General features: G+C 61.0%; 1 protein-coding gene across 1 annotated transcript; it reads left to right on the forward strand.

The window, feature by feature from the left end:
• Positions 1 to 487: 487 nt before the first annotated feature.
• Positions 488 to 23,606, forward strand: LOC107051159 (leucine-rich repeat extensin-like protein 3; the record flags this gene model as incomplete). Its single annotated transcript, XM_040655142.1, has 7 exons — positions 488 to 692; positions 4,890 to 5,071; positions 6,904 to 7,075; positions 13,705 to 13,794; positions 16,548 to 16,873; positions 17,297 to 17,375; positions 21,702 to 23,606. Coding segments are annotated over 7 exons (1,767 nt in total), but the record flags the coding sequence as incomplete, so codon positions are not given.
• Positions 23,607 to 23,929: the final 323 nt, after the last annotated feature.

Consider the following 23,929-nt stretch of genomic DNA (forward strand, 5'->3'; position numbering starts at 1 on the left):
TTTTAGGCCCCCCCACCCCCTCATTTCAGCCCCCCCCCATTTTAGGACCCTCTCTTTTAGGACCCCCATTTCAGACCCCCTCCCCCCCCCATTTCAGCCCCCCCCCATTTCAGGACCTCCCCTTTTAGGACCCCCATTTTAGCCCCCCCCCCCCCCCCCCATTTTAGGACCTCCCCTTTTAGGACCCCCATTTCAGACCCCCCCATTTTAGGACCTCCCCTTTCAGGACCCCCATTTCAGACCCCCTCCCCCCCCCATTTCAGCCCCCCCCCATTTCGGGACCTCCCCTTTTAGGACCCCCATTTTAGCCCCCCCCCCCCCCCCATTTTAGGACCTCCCCTTTCAGGACCCCCATTTCAGCCCCCCTCCCCCCCATTTCAGCCCCCCCCCATTCCAGGCCCTCCCCTTTCAGGACCCCCATTCCAAGCCCCCCCCCCTCCCCTCCCCCATTTCAGACCCCCCCCCCTCCCCGTCCCCCCCCCCCCCCCATGGGGCTCTGAGATGGCGCTGCGGGTTCTGCTGGCGCTGGGGCTGCTGCTGGGGGGGGGCGCGGGGGGGGGCGCGGGTCTCCTCCTCGCTGTCCGCTTCGCACCGCGCCCGCGGCGCCGCCCCCGTCCACCACTTCCACCGCCCCCGGCCCGGAGCCGCCCCCGTCAGCATCAACCGGGGAGGGGGCGGCCCCCGCGGCCACGGTGCGCTTCGGCCTCCGCCCTCCTCGTCCTCGTCCCCGTCCCCATCTTCATCTTCGGCCTCAGCCCTCCTCATCCTCGTCCCTGTCCCCATCTTCATCTTCGGCCTCAGCCCTCCTCATCCTCGTCCCTGTCCCCATCTTCATCTTCGGCCTCAGCCCTCCTCATCCTCATCCCTGTCCCCATCTTCATCTTCGGCCTCCGCCCTCCTCATCCTCGGCCCTGTCCCCATCTTCATCCCTATTCTCCTCATCCTCATCCTCGGCCCTCCTCATCCCCATCCCCATCCCTATCCCCATCTTCATCTTCGGCCTCGGCCCTCCTCATCCTCGTCCCCGTCCCCATCTTCATCTTCGGCCTCAGCCCTCCTCATCCTCGTCCCTGTCCCCATCTTCATCTTCGGCCTCAGCCCTCCTCATCCTCATCCCTGTCCCCATCTTCATCTTCGGCCTCGGCCCTCCTCATCCTCATCCCTGTCCCCATCTTCATCTTCGGCCTCGGCCCTCCTCATCCTCGGCCCTGTCCCCATCTTCATCCCTATTCTCCTCATCCTCATCCTCGGCCCTCCTCATCCCCATCCCCATCCCTATCCCCATCTTCATCTTCGGCCTCGGCCCTCCTCATCCTCGTCCCCGTCCCCATCTTCATCTTCGGCCTCAGCCCTCCTCATCCTCATCCCTGTCCCCATCTTCATCTTCGGCCTCGGCCCTCCTCATCCTCGTCCCTGTCCCCATCTTCATCTTCGGCCTCGGCCCTCCTCATCCTCGTCCCTGTCCCCATTTTCATCCCTATTCTCCTCCTCATCCTCATCTTCGGCCTCGGTCCTCCTCATCCTCATCCCCACCTTCATCCCTATCCCCATCCTCAGCTTCGGCCTCGGCCCTCCTCATCCTCATCCCTGTCCCCATCTTCATCCCTATTCTCCTCCTCATCCTCAGCTTCGGCCTCGGCCCTCCTCATCCTCATCCCCATCCCCATCTTCATTCCTATCCTCATCCTCATCTTCAGCCTCGGCCCTCCTCATCCTCTGCATCATCCCTATCTTCATCCCTATCTGCATCCTCATCTTCAGCCTCAGCCCTCCTTATCCTCCTCCTCCTCATCCCTATCCCCATCTACATCCCTATTCTCCTCTTCATCCTCATCTTCGGCCTCGACCCTCCTCATCCTCAGCATCATCCCTATCTTCATCCCTATCTGCATCCTTATTCTCATCTTCAGCCTCGGCCCTCCTCATCCTCAGCATCATCCCCATCTTCATCCCTATCCTCATCCTCATCTTCGGCCTCGGCCCTCCTCATTCTCATCCCTATCCCCGTCTTCATTCCTATCCTCATCCTCATCTTCATCTATGGCCTCCGCCCTCCTCATCCTCATCCCTATCACTGTGCTTCCCTTCCTCCTCCTCATCCTCATCCCCATCTTCATCCCTATCCTCCTTCTCATCTTCAGCTTCAGCCCTCTTCATCCTCGTCCTCCTCATCCTCCTCCCCATCTTCATCCCTATCCCTGTCCTCCTCCTCCTCCTCCTCATCTTCATCTTCATGTTCGGCCCCAGCCCTCCTCATCCTCATCATCTTCATCCTCATCCCTATCCCAGTTTTTCTCCTCCTCATCATCATCCTCCTCCTCATCCTCATCCCTATCTTCATCCCTATCCTCCTCCTCTTCCTCATCTTCACTCTCAGTCCTCCTCATCCTCATCCCTATCCCTGTCCTCCCCCTCCTCCTCCTCCTCATCTTCGGCCTCGGCCCTCCTCATCCTTGTCAACCCCATCCCTATCCCCATCCTCATCCTCATCATCCTCATCCTCATCTTCGTCCTCGGCCCTCCTCCTCCTCCTCATCATCCTCATCCCTATCATCTTCATCCCTATCCTCATCCTCATCTTCATCTTTGGCCTCAGCCCCTCCTCCTCCTCATCCCTATCCCCACCCTCATCTTCAGCCTCAGCCCTCCTCATCCTCGTCATCCTCATTATCTTCATCTTCAGCCTCAGCCCCTCCTCATCTGCAGCCTCATCTTCAGCCTCAGCCCCTCCTCCTCCTCGTCTTCATCCCCGTCCTCAGGCCCTCCTCCTTGTCCTCATCCCTGTCCCCATCTTCATCCCTCTCCTCCTCCTCATCCCTATCTTCATCTTCAGCCTCAGGCCCTCCTCATCCTCATCCCTATCGTCATCTTCATCCTCTTCTTCCTCCTCCTCTTCCTTCTTCTTTCTCATCATCCCCATCTTCATGCTCATCCCCATCTTCATCCTCATCCCCATCCTCCTCTTCCTCCTCCTCTTCCTTCCTCTTTCTCATCATCCCCATCCCCATCTTCATCCTCATCCCCATCCTCCTCTTCCTCCTGCTCTTCCACGCCCTTCTTTCCTCCTTCCTCATCCTCATCTTCATCCCTGTTTTCCTTCTTCCTCCTTTTTGTTCTTCATCACCTTCATCGTGCCCATCCTCATCATCTCCTCACCACCATCCTCATCTTCATCCCCATCCTCCTTTTCCTCTCCTTCCCTTTTCTTTCTTTACTTCCTCCTCCTCGTTCTCCTCTTCCTCTCCCTCCCGTTCCTCCTCTTCATTCTCTTCTTCCTCCTCCTCTTCCTCTTCCTCACCTTCCTCATCTTCATCTTCTTCCTTCTCCTTGTCCTCACCATCCTCTTCTTTTTCTTCCTCTTCTCCATTTTCCTCCTCTTCCTCACTTCCGTTTTTCTTCTCTTCCTCCCTTTCCTCCTTTTCTTCATTCTACTTCCTCCTCTTCCTCCTCACCTTCTTTCTCCTCTTCCTCACCTTCATATTCTTTTTCCTCCTCCTCATCTTTCATTGTCCTCACCCTCCCCTTCCCCTTCCCCTTCCCCTTCCCCTTCCCCTTCCTCTTCCTCTTCCTCTTCCTCCCCCTCCCCATTCCCCTTCCCCTTCCCCTCCTCGTTCTCCTCCCCCTTCCTCTTCCCCCTCCCCTTCCCCATCCTCTTCCTCCCCCCTCCCCCTCCCCCTCCCCCTCCCCCTTCCCCTTCCCCTTCCTCTTCCTCTTCCTCCCCCCCTCACAAGTTCTATGACCAACATAGGGGGGGCTCTGGGCTCACTTTGGGGTCATTTCCTTCAGATTTGGGGCCATTTGTGTCACATTTGGGGCCATTTTCTGCACTTTGGGGTCATTTCCTACAGATTTGGGGCCATTTCCTGCAGATTTGGGGCCGTTGCAGCGGATCTGGGGGTTCTGCAGTGATTTTGGGGCCGTTTCCTGCAGATTTGGGGCCATGGGGGGGGGGTGGGGGCAGTTTGCAGTGCGTTGGAAGGCGATTTGGGGCCGTTTTCGGTGGATTTGGGGCCGTTTGCTGTGAATTTAGGGAGGTTTGCAGCAGATTTGGGGCAGCTGTGGCAGAATTGAGGCGCTGTGGGGTCGATTCGGGGCCGTTTGTTGTGGATTTGGGGCCGTTTGTTGTGGGTTTGGGGTATTCTGCTGTGGATTTGGGGCCATTTGTTGTGGATTTGGGGCCGTTTGTAGATTTGGGGTATTTTGCTGTGGATTTGGGGTATTTTGTTGTGGATTTGGGGTATTTTGCTGTGGATTTGGGGTATTTCTGTGGATTTGGGGTATTTCTGTGGATTTGGGGTATTTTGCTATGGATTTGGGGTATTTTTTTGTAGATTTGGGGTATTTTGTTGTGGATTTGGGGTATTTTTTGTGGATTTGGGGTATATTGTTGCAGATTTGGGGCCATTTGCTGTGGATTTGGTGCCATCTGTTGCAGATTTGGGGTATTTTGCTGTGGATTCGGGGTATTTTTGTGGGTTTGGGGTATTCTGCTGTGGATTTGGTGTATTTTGTTGCAGATTTGGGGCCATTTGTTGTGGATTTGGGGTATTCTTTGCGGATTTGGGATATTTTGTTGCAGATTTGGGGTATTTCGTTGTAATTTGGGGCCATTTATTGTGCATTTGGGGTACTTCGCTGTGGATTCGGGGCCATTTGTTTGCAGTGCGTTTGGGGCGGCGCTGTTGGATTTGGGGCGGCCCGCAGCAGTTTGGGGGCTGTTTGCTGTGCGTGTGGGACGTGTTGCACACACACTGACCCCCCATCATCTGAGACCCCCCCCACAAATACCCCCAAGAAAACCTCCCCCCGCCCCCTCCCCCCTCTCTCCCCCATCCCTACATCCCCCCCCCATTAACCCCACCCCATAACCCGTTGCCGTCTCCCCGCAGCCGGCACCACCTACATCTTTGGCAAGGGGGGGGCACTGATCACCTACACGTGGCCCCCCAATGACCGGCCCAGCACCCGCACCGACCGCCTGGCCTTGGGATTCAGCACCCAGCAGCGCGACGCCGTCCTGGTGCGCGTGGAGAGCGCCTCGGGGCTGGGGGACTTCCTGCAGCTGCACATCGTAAGGGGGCAGCGGGGCTGGGGGGGCGATGGGGGGCAGTTGGGGATTGGGGGGGATGTGGAGGGTGAGGGGGGCAGCGGGGATGTTGGGGGTGTCGGTTGGGGATGTTGGGGGTGGGGGGCGTTGGGATCGTTGGTTGAAGACGTTGGGGTCGTTGGTTGGGGACGTTGGGGACGTTGGTTGGGGACGTTGGGGTCGTTGGTTGGGTCTCTCGAGTTGGGGGACATTGGGGTCGTTGGTTGGGGATATTGGGGTTGTTGGTTGGGGATATTGGGGTCGTTGGTTGGGGCCTTTGGGGTCATTGGTTGGGTCTCTCGAGTTGGGGGACATTGGGGTCGTTGGTTGGGGATATTGGGGTTGTTGGTTGGGGATATTGGAGTCGTTGGTTGGGGCCTTTGGGGTCATTGGTTGGGTCTGTGGGGTTGGGGGACATCGGGGTCGTTGGTTGAGGATATTGGGGTTGTTGGTTGGGGATATTGGGGTCGTTGGTTGGGGCCTTTGGGGTCATTGGTTGGGTCTGTGGGGTTGGGGCCATTGGGATGGCACTGGGGCATGGGGTGGGCCCATGGGTGTGTCGGTTGGGTCCATGGGGTCCGTGGGGTGGGCCCATGGGTGAGTTGGTTGGGTCAGTAGGGTGGGCCCACGGGTGGGTCTGTTGGGTCCATGGGGTGGGCCCACGGGTGGGTCCGTTGGGTCCATGGGGTCCATGGAGTGGGCACTTGGGTGGTTCCGTGGGGTCCATGGGTGGGTCCATTGGATCCGTGGGGTCCATGAGGTCCATGGGTGGGTCCATGGGGTCTGTGGGGTCCATGAGGTCCATGGGTGGGTCCTTGGGGTCTATTGGGTTCGTGGGGTCCATGGGTGGGTCTCTGGGGTCTGTGGGGTCCATGGGTGGGTCCATGGGGTCTGTGGGGTCCATGGGGTCCATGGGTGGGTCTCTGGGGTCTCTGGGGTCCATGGGTGGGTCCTTGGGGTCCATGGGGTCCATGGCTGGGTCCATGGCTGGGTCCATGGGGTCCGTGGGATCCATTGGGTCCATGGGATCCATGGATGGGTCCATGGGTGGGTCCATGGGGTCTGTGGGGTCCATGGGGTCCATGGGTGAGTCTCTGGGGTCCCTGGGGTCCATGGGTGGGTCCATGGGGTCTGTGGGGTCCATGGCTGGGTCCATGGCTGGGTCCATGGGGTCCATGGGATCCATGGGGTCCATGGGATCCATGGGTGGGTCCATGGGTGGGTCCATGGGGTCTGTGGGGTCCATGGGGTCCATGGGTGAGTCTCTGGGGTCCCTGGGGTCCATGGGTGGGTCCATGGGGTCTGTGGGGTCCATGGCTGGGTCCATGGCTGGGTCCATGGCTGGGTCCATGGGGTCCGTGGGATCCATTGGGTCCATGGGATCCATGGGTGGGTCCATGGGTGGGTCCATGGGGTCTGTGGGGTCCATGGGTGTGTCCGTGGGGTCCATGGCTGGGTCCATGGCTGGGTCCATGGGGTCCGTGGGATCCATTGGGTCCATGGGATCCATGGGTGGGTCCATGGATGGGTCCATGGGGTCTGTGGGGTCCATGGGTGTGTCCGTGGGGTCCATGGCTGGGTCCATGGCTGGGTCCATGGGGTCCATGGGATCCATGGGGTCCATGGGATCCATGGGTGGGTCCATGGCTGGGTCCATGGGGTCCATGAGGACCATGGGGTCCATTGGGTCCATGAGGTCCATGGGGTCCATTGGGTCCATGAGGTCCATGGGGTCCACGGGGTCCACGGGGTCCATGGGGTGGGCCCACCCGTGGGTGGGGGCGGCGCCGGGCCGTGGGTGAGCGGCGTCCCCGCAGGCGCAGGGCGCGCTGGGCGTGCTGTTCAACGTGGGCACTGAGGACATCGCGCTGGAGGAGCGCGGTGCCGCCGTCAGCGATGGCCGCTTCCACGTCGTCCGCTTCACCCGCAGCGGCGGCAACGCCACTCTCCAGGTGGACGGCGGCCCCGTGCACGAGAGATACCCCGCAGGTACCGGAGGGGGTAAGGGTGGGTCGGGCAGATGTAGGGCACCCGTGGGGCACCCGTGGGGTTGCTAGGGCACCCATAGGGCACCCATAGGGCACCTAAAGGGTGGGTAGGGCAGATGTAGGGCACCTGTGGGGCTGTTAGGGCAGATATAGGGCACCCATAGGGCACCTAAAGGGTGGGTAGGGCAGATGTAGGGCACCCATAGGGCACCTAAAGGGTGGGTAGGGCAGCTGTAGGGCACCCATAGGGCACCTAAAGGGTGGGTAGGGCATCCATAGGGCACCCATAGGGCACCTAAAGGGTGGGTAGGGCAGATGTAGGGCACCTGTGGGGCACCTAAAGGGTGGGTAGGGCATCCATAGGGCACCCATAGGGCACCTAAAGGGTGGGTAGGGCAGATGTAGGGCACCTGTGGGGCTGTTAGGGCAGATATAGGGCACCCATAGGGCACCTAAAGGGTGGGTAGGGCAGCTGTAGGGCACCTGTGGGGCACCCGTGGGGTTGCTAGGGCATCCATAGGGCACCTAAAGGGTGGGTAGGGCAGATGTAGGGCACCCATAGGGCACCTAAAGGGTGGGTAGGGCGCCTGTAGGGCACCCATAGGGCACCCGTGGGGCTGTTAGGACAGCTATAGGGCACCTCAAGGGTTGGTAGGGCACCTGTAGGGCTGTTAGGGCAGCTGTAGGGCACCCGTAGGGCACCGAAAGGGTGGGTAGGGCAGATGTAGGGCACCTGTGGGGCTGTTAGGGCAGATATAGGGCACCCATAGGGCACCTAAAGGGTGGGTAGGGCAGATGTAGGGCACCCATAGGGCACCTAAAGGGTGGGTAGGGCAGCTGTAGGGCACCCATAGGGCACCTAAAGGGTGGGTAGGGCATCCATAGGGCACCCATAGGGCACCTAAAGGGTGGGTAGGGCAGATGTAGGGCACCTGTGGGGCACCTAAAGGGTGGGTAGGGCATCCATAGGGCACCCATAGGGCACCTAAAGGGTGGGTAGGGCAGATGTAGGGCACCTGTGGGGCTGTTAGGGCAGATATAGGGCACCCATAGGGCACCTAAAGGGTGGGTAGGGCAGCTGTAGGGCACCTGTGGGGCACCCGTGGGGTTGCTAGGGCATCCATAGGGCACCTAAAGGGTGGGTAGGGCAGATGTAGGGCACCCATAGGGCACCTAAAGGGTGGGTAGGGCGCCTGTAGGGCACCCATAGGGCACCCGTGGGGCTGTTAGGACAGCTATAGGGCACCTCAAGGGTTGGTAGGGCACCTGTAGGGCTGTTAGGGCAGCTGTAGGGCACTCGTAGGGCACCGAAAGGGTGGGTAGGGCAGCTGTAGGGCACCTGTAGGGCACCCGTGGGGCTGTTAGGGCAGATATAGGGCACCTCAAGGGTTGGTAGGGCACCTGTAGGGCTGTTAGGGCAGCTGTAGGGCACCCATAGGGCACCTAAAGGGTGGGTAGGGCGTCTGTAGGGCACCCGTAGGGCACCTAAAGTGTGGGTAGAGCAGCTGTAGGGCACCTGTAGGGCATCCATAGGACGCCTAAAGGGTGGGTAGGGCGCCTGTAGGGCACCCATAGGGCACCCGTGGGGCTGTTAGGGCATCCATAGGGCACCTAAAGGGGTGGGTCGGGCACCTAAAGGGTGGGTAGGGCACCTGTAGGGCACCCGTGGGGCACCGAAAGGGTGGGTAGGGCATCCATAGGGCACCCATAGGGCACCTAAAGGGTGGGTAGGGCAGATGTAGGGCACCTGTGGGGCTGTTAGGGCAGATATAGGGCACCCATAGGGCACCTAAAGGGTGGGTAGGGCAGATGTAGGGCACCCATAGGGCACCTAAAGGGTGGGTAGGGCATCCATAGGGCACCCATAGGGCACCTAAAGGGTGGGTAGGGCAGATGTAGGGCACCTGTGGGGCACCTAAAGGGTGGGTAGGGCATCCATAGGGCACCCATAGGGCACCTAAAGGGTGGGTAGGGCAGATGTAGGGCACCTGTGGGGCTGTTAGGGCAGATATAGGGCACCCATAGGGCACCTAAAGGGTGGGTAGGGCAGCTGTAGGGCACCCATGGGGCTGTTAGGGCAGATATAGGGCACCTCAAGGGTTGGTAGGGCACCTGTAGAGCTGTTAGGGCAGCTATAGGGCACACGTAGGGCACCTAAAGGGTGGGTAGGGCAGCTGTAGGGCACCCGTAGGGCACCTAAAGTGTGGGTAGAGCAGCTGTAGGGCACCTGTAGGGCATCCATAGGACGCCTAAAGGGTGGGTAGGGCGCCTGTAGGGCACCCATAGGGCACCCGTGGGGCTGTTAGGGCATCCATAGGGCACCTAAAGGGGTGGGTCGGGCACCTAAAGGGTGGGTAGGGCACCTGTAGGGCACCCGTGGGGCACCGAAAGGGTGGGTAGGGCATCCATAGGGCACCCATAGGGCACCTAAAGGGTGGGTAGGGCAGATGTAGGGCACCTGTGGGGCTGTTAGGGCAGATATAGGGCACCCATAGGGCACCTAAAGGGTGGGTAGGGCAGATGTAGGGCACCCATAGGGCACCTAAAGGGTGGGTAGGGCATCCATAGGGCACCCATAGGGCACCTAAAGGGTGGGTAGGGCAGATGTAGGGCACCTGTGGGGCACCTAAAGGGTGGGTAGGGCATCCATAGGGCACCCATAGGGCACCTAAAGGGTGGGTAGGGCAGATGTAGGGCACCTGTGGGGCTGTTAGGGCAGATATAGGGCACCCATAGGGCACCTAAAGGGTGGGTAGGGCAGCTGTAGGGCACCCATGGGGCTGTTAGGGCAGATATAGGGCACCTCAAGGGTTGGTAGGGCACCTGTAGAGCTGTTAGGGCAGCTATAGGGCACACGTAGGGCACCTAAAGGGTGGGTAGGGCAGCTGTAGGGCACCCGTAGGGCACCTAAAGTGTGGGTAGAGCAGCTGTAGGGCACCTGTAGGGCATCCATAGGACGCCTAAAGGGTGGGTAGGGCGCCTGTAGGGCACCCATAGGGCACCCGTGGGGCTGTTAGGGCATCCATAGGGCACCTAAAGGGGTGGGTCGGGCACCTAAAGGGTGGGTAGGGCACCTGTAGGGCACCCGTGGGGCACCGAAAGGGTGGGTAGGGCATCCATAGGGCACCCATAGGGCACCTAAAGGGTGGGTAGGGCAGATGTAGGGCACCTGTGGGGCTGTTAGGGCAGATATAGGGCACCCATAGGGCACCTAAAGGGTGGGTAGGGCAGATGTAGGGCACCCATAGGGCACCTAAAGGGTGGGTAGGGCATCCATAGGGCACCCATAGGGCACCTAAAGGGTGGGTAGGGCAGATGTAGGGCACCTGTGGGGCACCTAAAGGGTGGGTAGGGCATCCATAGGGCACCCATAGGGCACCTAAAGGGTGGGTAGGGCAGATGTAGGGCACCTGTGGGGCTGTTAGGGCAGATATAGGGCACCCATAGGGCACCTAAAGGGTGGGTAGGGCAGCTGTAGGGCACCCATGGGGCTGTTAGGGCAGATATAGGGCACCTCAAGGGTTGGTAGGGCACCTGTAGAGCTGTTAGGGCAGCTATAGGGCACACGTAGGGCACCTAAAGGGTGGGTAGGGCAGCTGTAGGGCACCCGTAGGGCACCTAAAGTGTGGGTAGAGCAGCTGTAGGGCACCTGTAGGGCATCCATAGGACGCCTAAAGGGTGGGTAGGGCGCCTGTAGGGCACCCATAGGGCACCCGTGGGGCTGTTAGGGCATCCATAGGGCACCTAAAGGGGTGGGTCGGGCACCTAAAGGGTGGGTAGGGCACCTGTAGGGCACCCGTGGGGCACCGAAAGGGTGGGTAGGGCATCCATAGGGCACCCATAGGGCACCTAAAGGGTGGGTAGGGCAGATGTAGGGCACCTGTGGGGCTGTTAGGGCAGATATAGGGCACCCATAGGGCACCTAAAGGGTGGGTAGGGCAGCTGTAGGGCACCCATGGGGCTGTTAGGGCAGATATAGGGCACCTCAAGGGTTGGTAGGGCACCTGTAGAGCTGTTAGGGCAGCTATAGGGCACACGTAGGGCACCTAAAGGGTGGGTAGGGCAGCTGTAGGGCACCCATAGGGAACCTAAAGGGTGGGTAGGGCAGATGTAGGGCACCCATGGGGCTGTTAGGGCAGCTATAGGGAACCCATAGGGCACCTAAAGGGTGGGTAGGGCACCTGTAGGGCACCCATAGGGCACATAAAGGGTGGGTAGGGCAGCTGTAGGGCACCCGTGGGGCTGTTAGGGCAGCTATAGGGCACCCATAGGGCACCTAAAGGGTGGGTAGGAGCACACCCTATAGCACCCATATCTCACCTAGGGCACACCCTATAGCGCCCATATAGCACCCAGGGCACACCTATAGAGCCCTATAGCACCCAGGGCACACCCATAGAGCCCTACAGAGCCCTGTAGCACCCGGAGCACACCCATAGAGCCCTATAGAGCCCTATAGCACCCAGGGCACACCCTATAGCGCCCCTGTAGCCGCCCCACAGCTTCCCCATAGCCGCCCTCCCAGCACACTGTGACCCCTCCTGCCACCCCATAGACCCCCCCCCCCCGCCCCCCCACGACACCTTGTAGCCTCCCTACGGCAACCACAGCCCTATGGAGACCCCCAGACCTACACAGTCCCCCCATGGACCCCCACTGTGGCCCCTACAGACCACTGCAGCCCCACACGGTGCCCTATGGGGCCCTGGACCCCCCCCAGCCTATAGATCCCAATAGAGCCCCCATAGATTCCTGTAACCCTGCGAGCCCCCTGCAGACCCCCCCCACCCTGATGGAGGCGCTGACGCTAATGAGGCCCCCGTGCTAATGAGGCCCCTGCGCTAACGAGGCCCCCGCGCTAACGAGGACCCCCTAACGCCCCCCTAAAGGCCGCATAAACGCCCCCAAATCCCCCCCCCCCCCCCCCACAGAGCGGGGACAGCGCAGGGTGGTCGGGTGGTGGTGACACCGGTGGTGCCGTGGTGACACCAATGGTGATATCCTGGTGACACCAGTGGTGACGTCACGGTGACACCAATGGTGACGTCACGGTGACACCTATTGAGGTCTCCTGGTGACACCAATGGTGGTGCGGTGCCGTGGTCACAGCAGTGGTGCTGTCACAGTCGTGGTGACACAATGGTGGCCATGGTGGTGTCACACCGACACCTCTGCTGCCACCTCACACCACTGTGACACCAACACTCACCATGGTGGTGTCACACCAACACTCCTGGTGCCACCTCACACTACTCTGACACCAACTGTCACCATGGTGGTGTCACACTGACATTTGTGATGTCACCTCACACCACTGTGACACCAACACTCACCATAGAGGTGTCACACTGACCCTCCTGGTGCCATCTCACACCACTGACACCAACACTGTCACTGTGGTGGTGTCACACGGACACCCCTGGTGCCACCTCACACCACTCTGACACCAACATTCACCATAGAGGTGTTACATTGACACACATGGTGCCACCTCACACCACTGTGACACCAACACTCACCATGGTGGTGTCACACCGACACCTCTACTGCCACCTCACATCACTGTGACACCAACACTCACCATGGTGGTGTCACACCGACACCTCTACTGCCACCTCACATCACTGTGACACCAACATTCACCATGTGGTGTCACACGGACACCCCTGGTGCCATTTCACACCACTGTGACACCAACATTCACCATAGAGGTGTCACACCGACACCCCTGCTGCCACCTCACACCACTGTGACACCAACACTCACCATAGAGGTGTCACACTGACACCCCTGGTGCCATTTCACACCACTGTGACACCAACACTCACCATGGTGGTGTCACAGTGACACTCCTGGTGCCACCTCACACCACTGTGACACCAACACTGTCACCATGGTGGTGTCACATTGACACATGTGGTGCCACCTCACACCACTGACACCAACACTCACCATGGTGGTGTCACAGTGACACTCCTGGTGCCACCTCACACCACTGTGACACCAACACTGTCACCATGGTGGTGTCACATTGACACACGTGGTGCCACCTCACACCACTGTGACACCAACACTCACCATGGTGGTGTCACATTGACACTCCTGGTGCCACCTCACACCACTCTGACACCAACACTCACCATGGTGGTGTCACACCGACACCTCTACTGCCACCTCACACCACTGTGACACCAACACTCACCATAGAGGTGTCACACGGACACCCCTGGTGCACCTCACGCCATTTACACTCACCATAGAGGTGTCACATTGACACCCCTGGTGCCACCTCACACCACTGACGCTCACCACAGTGGTGTCACACCGACACCTCTGCTGCCACCTCACACCATTTACACTCACCATAGAGGTGTCACACAGACACCCCTGGTGCCACCTCACACCACTGTGACACCAACACTCACCACGGTGGTGTCACACGGACACCCCTGGTGCACCTCACACCATTTACACTCACCATAGAGGTGTCACACGGACACCCCTGGTGCACCTCACACCATTTACACTCCCCATTGAGGTGTCACACGGACACCCCTGGTGCTCCCCCCCCCCCCCCCTTCGCTGTCCCCCCGCCGCCCCCCCGCCCCTAACCCTCTTCTCCTCTTCAAGGCAGCGCGGATAGCGAGCGGCTGGCGATTGCCAGGCAGCGAATCCCCTACCGGCTCGGTCGGGTAGTCGATGAGTGGCTACTCGACAAAGGTAACTCGTTAGCGCCGCCCTAACGAGCCCCAGAGAGCCCGGCATGGGGACACGGCCGGGACGCGGGGTCACGTGACCTGGCTGTCCCGTGACCCCGGTGTCACGTGACCTAGGGGACGCGGTGTCACGCGGTCTGGGCGTCACGTGACGCGGGTGTCACGTGACTTGGGTGTCACCTGGACCGGCTGTCACCTGGCCGCGTTGTCACCCAGTCCCGGTGTCACCTGGCCCTCGTGTCACCTGGCTGTGATGTCACCTGGCTGTGATGTCACCAGTCTGGGTGTCACTCAGTCCAGGTGTCACCTGGCTGTGATGTCACCTGACTTGGGTGTCACCCGATCTGAGTGTCACCCGACCACGCTGTCACCTAGGCAGTGTCACCTGGACCGGCTGTCACCTGGCCACGTTGTCACCCAGTCCCAGTGTCACCTGGTCCTGGTGTCACCTGGCTGTGATGTCACCTGGCTGTGATGTCACCAGTCTGGGTGTCACTCGGTCCAGGTGTCACCTGGCTGTGACGTCACCTGGTTCCAGTATGACTCACAGTCTGGGTGTCACCTGGCCGTGCTGTCACCTGGTCCGGGTGTCACATGGTCCGGGTGTCACGTGGTCCGGGTGTCACGTGGCCATGCTGTCACGTGGTCCAGGTGTCACCCGGTGCGGGTGTTGGGGACACAAGTGCCATGTGGTGTCAGGTGGCCGCCGTGTCACGTGACCTCCCCGCCGCCTGTCACCCCGGCGTCACGTGACCTCAGAGTCCCGTGGCCCGGTGTCACATGACCCGGCGTCACCCCGTGTCCCCACCGCCCGGCCCCCCCCCCCCCCTTCCCCCACCCCTCCCCCACAGCTATAGGGGTCCCCCCAAACACCGCGCTGTAAACCCCCATAAATCCGCTAAAACCCCATAACGGCACCCCCGGCCCCAAACACACGCGTGTGAGTGCACGAGTGTGAGTGCACGAGTGTGCGAGGAGCACAGGGCTGAGAGTGCGGGTGGGTGGCAGGCGTGTGAGTGAGAACACGAGCGGGTGAGTGTGCACAGGCGTGCCAGGAGCACAAGCATGAGAGAGCATGTGTGAGCGCATGGGTGTGCAAGGAGCACAAGAGCACAACGGGGAGAGTGGCGTGAGTGTGAACGCGTGTTGTGCAAGCAGGAGGGCGGTGTGTGCACGAGAATGGTGAGCTCAGTGGTTGTGTGTGCGGCGTGCACGAAGACAGCGTGTCCACAGGGCTGCTGTGCACAACCGTGCGTGCACAGCGGGAGCGTGCACTCGTGCACACGCGTGCGAGGGCAGCGCGTGCACCAGGGGAGCGTGCATCCGTGTGGGCACGAAGACGGAGCGCGCGCGGTGCTGCACGAGGACTGAGGGCAGTCGTGTGTGCGAGAGGAAGGTGTGTGTTTGCACGAGGGCGGTGTTTGCACGAGGATGGTGTTTGCACGAGGGCGGTGTTTACACGATGGCGCCGCGTGCCCCCCCTCCCCCCATCCCCCCCCCCAATCAGTCAGGTAGGGCCCGACGCTGTGAGCCAAAAGTGCCCCATCTGAGCCCAAAATGCGCCCTCGTGCGAGGAGCCCCAGCAGCACCGCCGCCGTTTTGGGGCACAACGGTGCGATTTTGGGGTCACTCTGCAGCACTGAGCATTATCCCCCCCCCCCCCACCACCACCATTTTGGGGCACAAGCGGGGATTTTTGGGGCCGTGGTGCAGCACCGGGGATTCCCATCATCCCATCTCCATTGGGGGGCACTCTTTGGGATCCCCATCACCCCATCTCCATTGGGGTGCCCATTTTAGGGTCATGGTGCACTGTATGGGCTCCCCATCATCCCACTGCCATTTTGGGGCCCCATTTTGGGATCAGAGCGCACTCTTTGGGCTCCCCATTACCCCACTGCCATTTTGGGGCCCCATTTTGGGATCTGAGCACACTCTTTGGACTCCCCATTATCCCACTGCCATTTTGAGTCCCATCTTATGGTCATGGTGCACTGTATGGGATCCCCATCATCCCATCTCCACTGGGGGCCCATTTTGGGATCAGTCAGCACTATATGGGGTCCCCATTATCCCACCTCCATTGGGGTGCCCATCTTATGGTCATGGTGCACTATATGGGCTCCCCATTACCCCACTGCCATTTTGGGGCCCCATTTTGGGATCAGAGCACACTCTTTGGGCTCCCCATTACCCCACTGCCATTTTGGGGCCCATCTTATGGTCACGGTGCACTATATGGGATCCCCATCATCCCACCTCCATTGGGGGCCCATTTTGGGGTCAGTGAGCACTGTATGGGGTCCCCATTATCCCACCTCCATTGGGGTGCCCATTTTAGGGTCGTGGTGCACTGTATGGGATCCCCATCGTCCCATCTCCATTTGAGGCCCGTTTTGGGATCAGAGCGCACTCTTTGGGCTCCCCATTACCCCACCTCCATTTTGGGGCCCATCTTAAGGTCATGGTGTACTATATGGGCTCCCCATCATCCCATTGCCATTTTGGGGCCCCATTTTGGGATCAGAGCGCACTCTTTGGGCTCCCCATTACCCCGCTGCCATTTTGGGGCCCCATTTTGGGATCAGAGCGCACTCTTTGGGCTCCCCGTTCCCCCCCCCCCCACCGTTATAGGGCCGCGCCGCATTAGATGGCATCCCCTCCGTCCCGCTGCCGTTTCGGGGCTCACTTTGGGGTCGTCGGGTCCCCCCCACCCCCCCGGCCGCCCCCCAACCCCGCTGCATTTCCCCCCCCCAGGCCGGCAGCTCACCATCTTCAACAGCCAGGCGGCCGTGCGGGTGGGGGGCCGCGACCGGGGCCGCCCGTTCCAGGGGCAGCTGTCGGGGCTGTACTACAACGGGCTGAAGGTGTTGGCGCTGGCGGCCGAAGGGCACCCCCGGGTGCGAGCAGAGGGCGACCTCCGCCTGGTGGGGGACCCCCCGCCCCCCCCGGCCGCCCCCCCCGGCCCCGCCACCGCCGCCCCCCCCGACATGGCCACCACCATCATGGAGACCACCACCACCATGGCCACCACCACCACCCGCCGGGGGCGGTCCCCCACCCTGCGGGACACCGTGGCGCAGGTAGGGGGTGGGGGGGTGGGGGGGTCGCTTAATGGTGGGGGGGGGGGGATGGGGATGGGGGGGTCACCGCTGTCCCCAACCCCACCGGTGTCACCAAGGGGGGGACCCAGACACATCGGTGTCCCCAGGGGGGGGTCAGCATCACCAGTGTCACCAAGGGGGGGCCTAGCATCACCGCTGTCCCCAACCCCACTGGTGTCACCAAGGGGGGGGAACCAGACACATCGATGTCCCTGGGGGGGGTCAGCATCACCAGTGTCACCAAGGGGGGGCTCAGCATCACCGCTGTCCCCAGCCCTACTGGTGTCACCAAGGGGGGGGACCCAGACACATCAGTGTCCCCGGGGGGGAGCCCAGCGTCACTGCTGCCCCCATGGGGATGACCCATTGGTGTCCCCCCCCCCCTCCCCCCCCCCCCCCCAGAACACGGACGACCTCCTGGTGGCTTCGGCCGAGTGCCCGAGTGACGATGAGGACCTGGAGGAGTGCGAGCCCGGCACAGGTGGGTGCTGCTCTGCAGGGTCCCCCCCGGGGCACACGCGTGTGCAACGCACGCCCGTCCCGGGGCACGGCCCACCCCCCCCCCGCCCCTCCCCCCACCCCCCCCGCCCCACCGCCCCCAACACCCCACAGCCACCGCAGCGCACGCGTGTGCACAGCTCTCGCACACATACACACACGCGTGTGTGCGCGGCTCCCCCTCGCACGCACAGCCCCGTCCTCGCACGCTGTGGCCCCACCCCTGACGGACGGACAGACGGACATGGGGACACTTGGGGGGGCGTGGGGGGCCCCCCAACATCTGGGTCCCATTGAGGACACCCCAGTACCCCAATGTCCCCAAACCTTTTGGTCCCATTGAGGACATCATCGGAGCGTCCCCAACATTTGGGTCCCACTGAGGACATTGGGGTGTCCCCAATACCTGGGTCCCATTGATGGCATCATCGGAGCATCCCCAACATTTGGGTCCCATTGGGGACATCCCAAAGTCCCCAAAACATCTGAGGGCCTTTGGGGACATGGAGATGTCCCCAGTATCCGGATCCCATTGAGGACACCCCGATGTCCCCAAACGTTTCGGTCCCATTGAGGACATCATTGGAGCGTCCCCAACATCTGGGTCCCATTGGGGTGTGCCCAAACATCTGGATCCCACTGAGGACATTGGGATGTCCCCCAATATCTGCGCCCTTCTGGGGACATCCCGGTGTCCCCAAACGTATGGGTCCTATTGAGGACACCCCAAAGTCCCCAAACATCTGAGGGCCTTTGGGGACACGGAGATGTCCCCAGACATCTGGATCCCATTGAGGACATCGTTGGGGCGTCCCCAGCGTCGTGGTCCCGTTGAGTGTATCCCAACGTCCCCAAACATCTGTGTCCCGTTGGGGACATGGAGGTGCCATCAACATCTGGATCTCCCCAAACATCTGGATCCCATTGAGGGCTTTGGGGTGTCCCCAAACATCTGGATCCCACTGAGGGCTTTGGGGTGTCCCCAAACATCTGGATCCCATGGAGGACATCGCGGAGGCGTCCCCAACGTCGGTCCCACTGAGGACATCAGGGATGTCCCCAGGCGCACCGGTGACCCACCGAGGACACTGCGGTGTCCCCAGAGATGGGGTCCCACCGAGGACAGCGACCACCCGGCACACGTGGGGCGCACCGGGACGGTGTCCCCACAGATGAGGTCCCACCGGGGCCATCTGTGGACGTTCGGGTCCCATTGAGGACACCGGGATGTCCCCACGCTGCTGGGACCCACGGAGGACTCGGGGTGTCCCCAGAGGTCCCCCCCAGGACACGGACAGGGACGGCCCCACACGTTGGGGTCCCAGGGAGGACGCTGAGGCGTCCCCAGACAGAATCTGTGACCCACCGAGGACACGGAGGGGTCCCCAGGAACGGGACGGACGGACGGACAGTGGACGGACGGACAGACAGATGGAGAGAGGGGCGGGGAATGGATGCGGCCCTGAGCGGATGGAGATGGACGGATGGATGGGTGGGTGGTTGGACAGAAGGACGGACGGACGGACGGACGGATGGGTGGGTGGACGGAAGGATGGATGGGTGGATGGACGGGTGGACAGACGGACAGACGGACGGATGGAGGGATAGGTGTACAGACGGGTGGATGGATGGATGAGTGGATGTACAGATGGACATATGGGTGGATGGATGATGGGTGGATGGATTGGTGGATGGATGGACAGACGGATGGACAGATGGATGGATGGATGGACAGACGGATGGATGGATGGAAGGATGGACAGATGGATGGACAGACAGGTGGATGGATGGACGGATGGATGGATGGGTGGGTGGGTAGGTGGACAGAAAGATGGATGGATGGATGCGTGGACGGATGGACGGACAGACGGATGGACAGATAGATGGACGGACGGATGGATGGATGGACAGATGGATGATGGGTGGACGGATGAACGGATGGATGGACGGATGGGCAGATGGATGGATGGATGGATGGATGGATGGATGGATGGACGGACGGATGGACGGATGGATGAACAGATGGATAGATGGGCGGATGGCTGGACGGGCAGATGGATGGATGGGCTGATGGATGGACGGATGGATGAACGGACGGATAGATGGGCGGATGGATGGCTGGACGGACGGATGGATGGATGGACGATGGATGGACGGATGGATGAACGGACGGATAGATGGGCGGATGGATGGCTGGACGGACGGATGGATGGATGGACGATGGATGGACGGATGGATGAACGGACGGATGGCTGGACGGACGGATGGATGGATGGACGGATGGATGGATGGACGGATGGCTGGCTGGCTGGCTGGCTGGCTGGCTGGCTGGATGGATGGATGGACGGATGGCTGGACGGACGGATGGATGGATGGACGGATGGATGGATGGACGGATGGCTGGCTGGCTGGCTGGCTGGCTGGCTGGCTGGATGGATGGATGGATGGACGGATGGCTGGATGGATGGATGGATGGATGGATGGATGGATGGACGGACGGATGGATGGATGGATGGACGGATGGATGGATGGATGGATGGATGGATGGACGGATGGCTGGATGGATGGATGGATGGACGGACGGATAGCTGGATGGACGGACAGACAGATGGATGGACGGCTGGATGGACGGATGGCTGGACGGATGGCTGGACGGACGGGTGCCGGCCCGCTGGCCGGGGGACGCCGAGGCCGTCGGCAGCGCACGGGGCCGCGCTCGGCACCTTCTCACCGAAGTCTCTCTCTCTTTTTTTTGTTTTCTTTCTTTTTTCTCTTTTTTTGTGTGCTTTTCCTTCCTTCCTGCAATTTCTTTTTCTCCACGCTAAAATCACCCGGCCCCATCCCTCGATGTAAGTTGACGGCAGCGCCGCGGTTTGCTCTTAAAAAAAAAATGAGGAAAGATTAAGAAAAAGCCAAAAAAAAAAAAAAAAAGGAAGTGAAAAAAAAAAGTGAGGAAGGAGAGAAGGCAGAAAAAGCAAAATGAGAGAGGATGAAAGGCAAAGAGAGCAGAAAAGAGGAGAAAAAAAGCGGAAAAAGAAAGGAGGAAAAAAAGGCAGAAAACGAAAAAGGGAAAAGCAGAAAAGGGGAAAAAAGGCTCAAAAGGGGGAGAAAAAGCACCAAAAAATAAGGGAGGAAAAGTTAAAAACTGTGAAGATGGGAAAGGGCAAAAAGAGTCCAGAAATGGGAGAAAAAAGACAAGAAAGGGGAAAAAAAAGGGGGGGGGAGGGCATAGAAGTGGAAAAGAGGCAAAAAAAAAAAGGCAGAAACAAAAGGCAGAAACGGCCCAAAAAGGTGAAAAATTGCACAGAAAAGGGCAAAAATGGCCAGAAAAGGTAAAAAAATCACTGCAGGAAAAGGAAAAAATGGCCAAAGGTTGAAAAGTTCTCCATGTAAAAAGTCGGGAAAGGGCAGAAATGGTGAAAATAGCAAAAAAAAATGGGGGGGGGGGAGGTAAAAATGGGCAAAGAAAACTCAAAGAGGGTCAAAAAGAAATCAAAGGGGTAAAAAGGGGCAAAATGGGCAAAAAAAAAGGATCAAAAGGGGCCAAAAAAAGGTCAGAAGGGGCCAAAAAGTGAGCCAAAAGGTGGAAGTGGCCAAAGAAGGGTCAGGAATGGGCCAATAAATGGGGCAAAAAAGGGTGAAAATGGCCAAAGGTCAAAAAAGGGCCAAGAAAAAATGGGGCAAAACAGGGTGAAAATGGTCATAGGACAAAAGGGGCCCAAAAAAGGGTGAAAATGGCCAAAGAGTCGTCAGAAAATGGCCTAAAAAGGGCCCCAAAAAGGTGAAAGTGGGCAAAGAAAGGTCAAAAAGGGCCAAAAAAAGGTTAAAATGGGCTGAAAAAGGGTGAAAATGGCCAAAGAGTGGACAGAAAGGGGCCAAAAAAAGAGCCAAAAAGGGGCCAAAAAAGGGTGAAAGTGGCCAAAGGTGGTCAAAAAGGGCGAAAAAAAAAAGAAGAAAAGGGCCAAAAAAGGGTGAAAGTGGTCAAAGAAAGGTCAAAACGGGCCCAAAAAAATTGAAAAAAAAAAGAGCGAAAACGGGCAAAAAAAAGCACTAAAAGAAAAAGGAAAACGGCCCCCCAAAAAGTAATAAAAGAGGCCCCGAAATCCCAGTGCGGAAAACGCGGAAACGGCCCAAAAGGGCAGGAAAAAAAAAAACCAAAACCCCAAAAAGCCCCCGTTCGCCATCGGGGGCCGCGGAGGGGCAGCGGGGCGCAGCGGGCTCCGTGCGGAGCGGTGCGGGCGCCGCGCGGGGGTTGGGGGGAGCGGTGCGGGGCGGCCGAGTCCGACTGCGCCTCTCTGTGTCTCCGCAGGCGGTGAGCTCGTGCTGGCGGCGGCCCCGCTCTCCCCGTCCCCGTCCCCGTCCCCCCGCGCCGCCCCCCCGGGCTGCGGCCCCGACTGCGAGGAGCCGTCGGGCTTCGCCTCGGGGGAGGCGGCGGACGCCAACGCGCCGCCGGCGGACGACGAGGATTTCGTGTCGCGGCCCCGCGCCGGCGGCGACGACGACGACCGCCCCGCCGTCACCCGGCACCGCGACCTCGTCACCCCGCCGGGGGTCACCGCCGTGGCCGTCACCGCGGCCGGCCCGCTGCCCGGTTTGGTGCCGGCGGGCGAACGGCACCCTCGGGAGGGCGGGTTGGGCCGCGGCAGGGCGACGGCCGTCCCCGTCACCCCCCGTCCCGCTGTCCCCACAGCCGCCGCCGCCCCCGGCGCCGTGGAGGTGGTGCGCGAGGCCGGCGGGACCACCGGGATGGTGGTGGGCATCGTGGCGGCGGCCGCGCTCTGCATCCTCATCCTGCTCTACGCCATGTACAAGTACCGCAACAGGGACGAGGGCTCCTACCAGGTGGACCAGAGCCGGCACTACATCGGCACCGCGGGCCCCGCGCCCCCCGACGCCGACGGCGCCAACGCCGCCGCCCTCCCCGCCTCGGCCGCGGGGACCCCCAAGGAGAAGGCGGCCGGGAACCCCCCGAAGGCGCCCGGCAAGGCGCGGCGCAACAAGGACAAGGAGTACTACGTGTGAGCGAGAGCCGCCCCCCCTCGGCGGCGTCGCCGGCGCCCCCCCGCCCCGCCGGGCGTCGCCACCCCGTCTACGGGTCTTAGCGCCCCCCCCCCCCCCGCCCCTCCCCCACGACCCCCCTCGATGGGTGGCATCGTCACCCCCCAATGGGTGTCTTGGCCCCCCCCCCAATGGGTGTCATCGTCACCCCCCAATGGGTGTCATTGTCGCCCCCCCCAATGGGTGTCGTCACCCCCCAATGGGTGTCTTGGCCCCCCCCCAACGGGTGTCATCGTCACCTCTCAGTGGGTGTCATCGTCGCCCCCCAATGGGTGTCTTGGCCCCCCCCAACGGGTGTCATTGTCACCCCCCCAATGGGTGTCATCGTCACCCCCCAATGGGTGTCATTGTCGCCCCCCAATGGGTGTCATTGTCACCCCCCCAATGGGTGTCACTGTCACCCTGCAGGTGTTGTCACCCCCCCATGGGTGTCACCGTCACCCTGCAGGCGTTGTGCCCCCACCATGGGTGCTGTCACCCCCCAAAGGGTGCCATTGTCACCCCCCCCCCAATGGGTGTCGCTGTCGCCCTGCAGGTGCTGTCACCCTATAGGGGTGTTGCGCCCCCCCGGGCGTCATTACCATCCTCTATGGGTGTCCTCCGCCCCCAATGGGTGTCACTGTCACCCCCCCCCCCCCCCGTGGGTGGTGTCACCCCATCCCAGGGTGCCCCCCCCGCCGTCTCCGCTGTCCCCGGGTGTTGTCACCCCCCTCCCCCGCTCCAGTGGTGGTGTCACCCCGTCGTCCCCTGTCGGGGCGCCTACAGTGTGTGTCCCCCCCCCGCATTGGGCGGCACTTTGCGTTGTCATCCCCCCGCCTGGGGACACGGGGGGGGGGGGGGGGGTTAATGGGGGGGTGACTGCAGACCTGGGCTGGGGGTGCAGCCAGATTTTTGGGGGGGGGGGAAATCAAAGGTGGGGACCCCATGGGGACACGCTGGGGGCACAGGGACCCCTCAGTGGGGACCCCCCCAAGTGGGGACAGGGGACTCCCCTCAACGGGGGCTTGGGACCCCCACATGGGGGAGGGGGGGGGAACCCCTGGACCGCCCCCCCCCGCCTCGACTGCATCCCCCACCCGAGGGGTGGTGCCGTTTTTAATTCCTTCTTTTTTTTTTATTTACATCCCCCCCCCCCAATTAAATCTTTCTTAATTTATTGCTGTTGGGAACAAAACCACGAAGCGGGGGGGGGGGCTACGGGACTGACCCCCTCCCCTCCTCCCCCCCCCCCAGGCCTGGCGCACCCCCGGGACCCCCCTCAGCCCCGGTCTCCCCCAGGGCCCCCCCAGCCCCATCGGACCCCCTTGGCCCCCCCGGGCCCGCACAGAGGAATACACGGTTCTATGCTTCGTACCCCGCCTCTGCCTGCTGCCGCGCCGCCCCCCGGGGCCCCCACGCCATGGGGAGGGGGGAGGTACCGGGAGACCCCCCCCAAAACAAGGGAACCGCCCCCCCTTATTTCACCCTAACAATTTGGGA

The sequence above is a fragment of the Gallus gallus genome, chromosome 39 (assembly GCF_016699485.2).
Source record: "Gallus gallus isolate bGalGal1 chromosome 39, bGalGal1.mat.broiler.GRCg7b, whole genome shotgun sequence".
NCBI classification, from domain to species: Eukaryota; Metazoa; Chordata; class Aves; order Galliformes; family Phasianidae; genus Gallus; species Gallus gallus.